Here is an 8066-nt window from a genome sequence, read left to right as displayed (position 1 = left end):
TGGCACAATGGTGGGTTGCCTCATCTTTTGTTTCTTGAATGCTGAGGGTGGTTCCAAGGGCTGGGTCATTGGTCCAGGTATTGGTGTTGATGGTTTGGTCATTCAGAGGGAGCTATTTTTAGACCTACTGCCATTGTCTTTCCAGCACCCTCATTCATCCCCATTCATTCAGGAACCAAGTTACATAGGAGGGGTAGTATGAGTCATAGGTTACACAACAGGGCATGTGGACAAGGTGGAGACTTGACAAACAAAATGGAAACTTGACATGAGTTATGCTAACTTACATATGTAGGCCTAAATCATATAGTACTAGTAAAACAGTAATATAGAACAGTAAAAATCAATATAAACATAATAATTTTACAATATAAAGAAGAAGAAAAACAAAAGAAATACAACTTGCTACCAAAATAAAATGCCGAAGCTTATCCTATGTCTTAGCTCACTTATACTTATCTACAGGGAATAGAGAGGGAGAGACAAAGTCAGAAATGGTCGAGGAAGGGGAGGGAATGCATTTTAAAATTAAAAAATGGGGTTTTGCTACACTTGCTCTGGCCTTGCTTCTCAGTCCATGCCTCTTCTCAGTTGTACCTCACTCTCTTGGGGCATAGTCACAGCTCCAGCCCTGTCACTTCCTTAAGGTACAAGCTTTGATCCTTTCGGCCCTTAACCTGCCCTGTCTCATCCTTAAGGTGCAGGCTTTGGCTGCCTTGGTCCTTAGCCAGCGCCTATATTAACTGTAAGGTGCAGGCTCTGGCCCTTCTGGCCCTTTGCTTAACTCTTGTCTCACCCTTGGGGTGCAGGCCCTAGCCCACTTGACCCTTAGCATTCCCCTGTCTTGCCCACTATGGGCTCAGAACCCACATTGCCTCCCAGGCATCCTTGCGTGGCTTCCAGTCCTCCCCTACAGCCACAATCCACTCCTTTGGTAATAAACCTAACTAACACAAATATAAGCCATCCACTTCCCAAGCTAAAATTTATCTCCACTCAGGGTTATAAATTGAGTGGAGTGCCCCCACTCCAAGCCATACTTCCCCTTTAGCTGTCTCCATGCAGCTCCACTGAGTAGATTGGGTGTCCGTGGGCTGAGTTTTCTGAAGTCTCTCCCTCCCCCACGAGTTCCTTCCCCTGCAGCCTCCAGGGTCAGACTGTTCTCCTTGCTCTATGCAGTGGTCTTATGCATCTCTAAGCACCTTCCCTTCCAGCCATGCGGCTCCTCGGCCGCCCTTTGCTCAATGGCCAGCCTGCCCTCTGCTGCTGCCGCATGCTTAGCCTGCTGCACTTTCCACTTAAAGTAGCAGGAGCCTCTGGCTCCCTGTCACAGAGGCATTTTTTAGAAATAACTAGAATTATTATCCAAATATTAAGTTCTAAATCAAAACTCAAGATATGAATGTCTCTCAGCTTTTTGAGCATCTGTAGCTGAACTGTACAGCTGTAGACAATTTCTAAACTGGAGGACAAAACAATAAGTTCAGATGACCTAGGCTTTCCATTCTTTCTACAGAGGGGATGTTCCAGCCCTTCATTTGTCATACAGAATTGCTTTGGAAGAGAGCTAGTGTTATATAAATGGCCTTTCTTTCCTTAGACTCTGTGAACTAAGTATTCTCAGGGGAGTGGAGATCTCATTTCATGATTTCCTGGGAATGAAACTGGTTGCAAGTAGTTCTTGTCCTTTTATGGTTTAATGTTGATGACTATTTTGCATCAACAATTACTTTTACACTTACTTAAACTCTTACTAGCAGCAAGCTTCATGGAAATTACAGCCAGAAGAGATTACCAGATTGCCTAATCTGACCTCATATGCATCTGGCAGACATTAAGTTTTGCCAAAGTCCAAAAGCTTTATTTGTGGTGACTGTTTCAGCTGGTCATCTCTTCAGAGTTGCCACGATATGATTTAGTTACATTGCCTCCCAGAGCAGAGGTTGGCAACTTTTTGCTACTTTGGGTTGCTCTTTGCAACCCCGTTCTCATTGCAGGCCACAAGTCTCTGCCTCCTTGAATGGCCAGCTGCCTTTACTTGCCCTTGCCGCTGATCCCCATCTTCTCTGCAGTGAGGATACATGCAGACAAGATGAAGAAGCAAGCTCCGCATCGGAGGGGAGTGCTGCAGGGAAGATGACAATACTTCAGAGCTCCATGCCATCAGTCCCGTGTGCCACATTGGTTACCTTCATGGGCCACAGGTTGTTACCCCCTGCCCTGAAGCACAGAACTAAAACTTTTAAAAAATTGTCTTCTGGATTTCAAAGGCTAAACTGTCCTGTAGGGAGAATAATTTAATCTTTTGTAATAAATAAATGGGACTTTTTATTGAAAATAGGATTTTTTTTTATACATTGCTGCAATACAAAGGAAGAGAGAACTATCCTGTATTTTGTCCTTCAGAAGCCTACTGCCCCTGTGACAGAGAGTATTAAATACTATGGGCTGGCATATCCCTACCACAGTGGCATACCGAGAGCAGGGAGAGGAGCATGGGAGGGGGCTATGGCCCCCAGGTGCCAGCTTGGGGGGGCTCTGGCTAGAGAGACTGGGGTGCCTCCCACGTTTTGTGCATGACCCGCTTGCCCACCTGGTGGGTTTTGGCTTGCTTTGGCCGGCTGGAAATTCCAGCTGCCGCCCCTCCCCCTGCAGCAGTGTGCCGCACTGCTAATTCACCTGCGGAAGTGCTGTGGGGTGGGAGGCAGGGTCCCATACAGGCTGATTTGCCTTGGGCCCTGCACCCTGCTCAGATTGTTCCTAGGAGGGGGGTGGGCACAAATGCAAGCATTGGCCCCTGGGCGCCGGAGACCCTCGATATACCAACTGCCCTACCATTTTCAGCATATCCATTCCTCCAGAATGGAGATTGTCTTTTAGGCAAGTTGCTGCCCTTATGCAATAAAAGGAGCTTTGGACATATTAAATGTGTGCACTTTTAGTTATGATCCCAAAGGCCAGACAATATTACAGCTGCTTTGCACCATCAAATAAGCATGAATGTTAGGGAAGATGGAGAAGAGACGGCTGTCAATAAAGAAGCAATTCATTCAGTATTCTATGGCCTAATACTGTAATCTTTTTCTTTAGACAGAATTATGAATTTCTTTGCATACTTGTCAGTTGTTTAAATGGTCATGTGATTCATGCCATCACATCTCCAGTAAGAAAACTGTAGTATTCTATTGCATAGATTCTTTCCATTTTCTCTCTTCAACCTTTTAGTATTTCAGGAATATATTAACTAAGTTGTAAGTAGGATGCTCAGTAATGTTCCTTTTGTATTATCTCTATATAAAGTATCTTAAAAAAGAAAAGCTTTATTTTGATTTGATGCCTAATTTTAATTCCTTCTGTTTTCAGATAAAGAAACTTGAATCACGTCTCAGTAGAACAGACTGCACTGATGAAAAGGGTAAATCATATTCCACCAATGAAACCTGGAAAAGAGACCCTTGTACAATGTGTGAATGCAAAGTGAGTATGTTGAAATTGGCTTTCGGGGCTTAAGTTATGTCATGGTTTGCTTTTGCATCTCAACTGCTGATTTTATGCCCCCAATTTTTATTCCATTTTTAAATCTGAAGGATTTTTTTTAGGAAAACAGATGCTCTTTAAACACTTATTAATTATAATATAATATAATATATATAACTTCCATTCACTGTTTTGCTGATACCTGCAAAATTGTCAGGTACAATTAAGAATGATGCAGTATAATATAAGCTTCTTTCAAAAGCAGTTTCTTAAATGTATATCATTTAATAAAAGTTTGTATACTATAATATCGACATTTCAATTTTTACCTTTCTTGAACGGAAGAATAATGTAATATATCAATAGTGCTCAACTTATCCGGGCCAACAGGCCAGGTAAGTGGCATGGGACCAGTCCACAGGCCAGATCCGGTGCATGAGGTCGGTCTGTGGCAGGATTCACTGGCAAGCCAGTCTTTTGAGTCCCCTCCAGCACAAGGGGCCAGTCCCAGCTGCAGACCCAACCCTGCGCACCAGCCCTGGCTGGAGACCCAACCGCCTGGGCTGGATCCTACTGCGGGCCCAAACTCACACACCAGCTCTTGCCACAAACCTGACGTTGCATGCCATGCCATCTGGCCCACAGTGCTCCCTATGAGTTCAGAAGTTTGGCAGAAGAATGGTGGCAGCATTAATTGCTGTGGCTCCCAGAACCAGAGCCACAGCAATTAATGCTGGCACCACTCTCCTGCCACCAAATTTCTGGAGCCCCACAGGCTGGAAGACATGGCTCCATTGACCAGATGCAGCCTGTACACCATAGGTTGAGCATCACTGTAAATATACTGAGAAATAGTTTTGATTTTAGATGTAATTGATTTTATATATGGTTTATTCAGAGAGATTTACAAAAGTTTCCTCTAACAGCCAATTTAACATACAACCCTCAACAAATTATACAGAACTTATCTCAGTAGAAAGAATGGTTCTGAACACACTATTTTTTTTTGTTTTGTAAATCTGGCTAAATAATGTGTTAAACTTACCTTTTTTTTCTTACCCCAGGTTGGTCAGGTTACTTGTTTTGTAGAATCATGTCCTCCAACTGACTGCGCTGCACCAGTAAAGGTCAAAGGAGCTTGCTGTCCAGTCTGTTTAAAGCAAACTATTAGCAAGGGAAAGAAGCCATAAAACTTCTTTTAAGAATTTAGGATGCATCCTTTTTCAAGCATATCAATGCCTGCTGATAGCAGTTACAGGTAACCACAGGCTTAAAATGACAGCAAGAAATCAGGATTTACATGATGACTTTCTAAAGGTGCTGTAATAGTGTGAGACAATGTGTTGTTTTGTTCCTTGCCCATAAAAGAGATAATCACAATGCAAAAAATATTGAAAGGGAAATGAAGCCGATAGGTCAATAATTTTGTATTAAACTTCTCAGGTTAGTCAAACTGAAACTGGTGCTACTTCTAAAAGAACACTGTCAAATGTTGAGAACCCAAACTGATTTATCTTAAAATTAATACACCATGACATTAGTACACCATCTCCTATCTATGAGAAATGACTTCAATAGTACTTTTTACACTTTCTCTTCTAAAACTTTCAGATTTGACAGGGAGAAGTAAAATAAAATATGAATAAACACTGTTCCCAGAACAAGGCCAATATAGGGTTAATATCTGCCCATTTCTACATTTGGATTCTGTAGTCAGTTATTTTTGTATATCACCAAAGAAAGTTTGCAGTTAAAGAACTTTCTTTTAATACAATAAAAAGGTAATTATCTTTTGATAAATTTTAAAAAAAATGAAATTACAAGGGAAGGAAATGCCGTGTTCCTAGAAAGCTATTAAAAATCGAATGCATAACAAAAAAAATTGGCAGTGTCTTGAATGTGGTTTTTTTTCTCACTTTAGGAAATAGTAAATAAATCATACTACATAGCATTTAATCTTAAAATGAACATAACCATTTTTGTCAAAACCTATGTAAATGCTTAGCTACTATTGTGATTCATTTATTTTAAATCATAGTAAAATGACCATCCAAAATCAAGTTTGTGCGCATGTCTCTCTTAATCTCAGACATGCTCACATACATAGTTAGTATTGGCCCTGTTCTGAAAACCTGAAAACAAGTTGCATACCATTTTGTATACAAAGATACCTACTGAATAATTTTCCATATTATCATAGGTTCTTTGCTATATTGTGGCACTGTTTGTGAAAAAAACAGCACAATGAAACATTAATAATTAATTGTGGATTGACTACTCATTTTCTGCCTGAAGAGGTATTTCAGTTTTTAGGGTTTCTCCAGTTTCATTTAACACACACACATTTTTAGCTCAGTCCTTATATCGACTTTCTGATCCACCATTTAACTTTGTTTTCCAGCTTACTACATTTTTAACATTATAGAATCTAGGTGGATGTTCATGTGTCCAATTGTGTACTTTTTAGCACTCCAATTTTCCATCTTGTTACAAAGAATATATTATATTAAGTGAAGGACAACTATCATACCTCATTTTACAGTTTTGTTTTGTATTTCATTTATAGTGCTTCTTCACAAAAAATCCCTAACTTAGAATATATGGCTCAGTCCTGAAGTGCTTATTCAAACACAAGTCCTGTTGAAGTTTATTATGTTCAGTGACTTCTAAATTAGTTGTTAGGATTTAAAGATCAGGGATTTGGTGATTAATGGAATCTGCACAAAAGTAACCAAGTGAGTCCTTTCAAAATATGTAAGCAGACTGAATGCTTAATTTGCATGATCTGTAGCAACCATGCAAGTTCCACTATAATATTTTGGCACATAATTTCCATGATTACGGTCTTTAATGTTTTATAATCTGATAATCTACATACTATGACAATATCAGTATATTACAAGCTTACTAGAGAGACTTTTGTCATGGCATAGTAAGAGTGATATGTACATATGAGTGGTGTGTTAAGCAAAGGTGTATGTTAGAGATACATGTGGTACTACAACTTACGTGTTTAAGAATATTTGAATTGATTTTTTACATAAAGTTTTGACTTAGGTAACCTTCTATTTTAATACTTTTAGAAATTGTGTTTGGCGAGCTTGTTTTGATAATCAGGACCTGTAGGGCTCGCCATTCCTCTTTCAGTTTGTTTTCGATATGCTGGTAGCTTGGTTTTGATGAAAATCTGTACCACATATCTCATCCTGCAAGCCCAATGAAGGTGGAACTTCCAGTTCCCTACAACAGGTATTCTCTAGAGGTAAGGCTGGTGAACTAAAGCAGTGTCATGATTAAAGTATCTGTATGGTTGTATAAACCAGTGACAGTAATATATCCAATAGGTTACCACTTCCATCTTTTATCCCTGATTATATTTTAATTAAACATGCTCAGGATTCAATCATGGCAAAAGAGTGTTCATTTAAATATTATATAATAGTACCATGTATCTGATTTTTTCCCCCTTCAGAATAAAGTGAGTATCTGTTCACCATTCAGTATTTACTCATTCAATATATTAAGAGGGGCTTAAGATTTGAGACATGTTTAGAAAACTGTTAACTTGAATTATCTTCCACTAAACAGCTGGTAATAAAACATTCAGGAAAAATGGCTTCATCTACAGGAAAACATACTAAGCAATTATGGAATGTCTAAATTCACTTTTATTTCAGTGTGTGTGTAATCAGCACCCATTTAAACATTTCTGAAGCAGTGGCCAGTGGCTCGATGACCATTTCCTCAGTATCCACTGTGAGAATATTGCTGTAATATGTTGCTAATTGTGCATATTTATTTACTTTTTAAAAAGTTACCTTAAGTAAAGTCTTTCTTATTTTTATTGTAATCAGTAATTTACCAAAGAACTGTTTGCACTGTGTAATGTATGCTTTTCAGTTCAAATAAAATGGGCCATGTTTCCAAATACAGACTTGACTTCTTCTTGATACATGCACATTTTCTTTTGTCTCCCATTGATATGTTTTGTATAAAAGAGCCAGACTATCACCTTCATACAAGTAGCTGGGAATGAACTCCCCATATAACATAAATTGATAACATAAAACATATAATACTGATTGATGACATAAAATCATTGATCAATGAAACAAGTCAGTGTAAGGTTTATGAAGTAATAAAGCTTTATTTTAGTGGCGAAAGTATACATTATATGTTTGCTAGTTACTTTTAGGGAATAGACAGAAGGTGAAGGTAACATAATGGATGGAATTGGTTACTAGCAGCTGGGCCTTCAATAGCTCCCTATTTCAAATGTTTCTCAAGAAAACCTGTGTGAAAACTTTATTTTGGTGTCACTTTGCATTAGGGATGTAAATATCATTTAAATCAGTGCTTCCCAAACTTTTCCTCAGCATGACCCCATTTTCTCAGCATGGCCCCTCACTCTCAACCTGCAGCCCCCCACAACCCCAGATGCCCCTCACTCCCCCCCACAGCTCCCCCTCCCACAGGTGCCCCAGGGCCAGAGCCTATAGCCCCCTGCCCCTACCCCCCAGCAGTGTCCAAACCCCGGCTGCCGTGACTGGAGCGGAATGCAAAGCTCGGCTTTTTGCCCCCCCCCCCCC

The 8066-nt window shown here is 39.8% G+C and overlaps 1 protein-coding gene across 1 annotated transcript in view; it reads left to right on the top strand.

Moving 5' to 3' along the window:
- Positions 1-7409, top strand: part of PXDN (peroxidasin) — a 168096-nt gene extending 160687 nt beyond the window's left edge. Inside the window, exons 22-23 of the mRNA XM_019520343.1 lie at positions 3364-3477; positions 4542-7409. Of these exons, the coding sequence (XP_019375888.1) occupies positions 3364-3477; positions 4542-4667 (240 nt within the window). The 3' untranslated portion in view covers positions 4668-7409. The remainder of the gene's footprint in view (positions 1-3363; positions 3478-4541) is intronic.
- Positions 7410-8066: the final 657 nt, after the last annotated feature.

Source organism: Gavialis gangeticus, unplaced genomic scaffold, assembly GCF_001723915.1.
Source record: "Gavialis gangeticus isolate Ggan-Ray unplaced genomic scaffold, GavGan_comp1, whole genome shotgun sequence".
Lineage (NCBI taxonomy): Eukaryota > Metazoa > Chordata > Crocodylia > Gavialidae > Gavialis > Gavialis gangeticus.
This window is presented reverse-complemented; position numbering and strand designations above follow the sequence as displayed.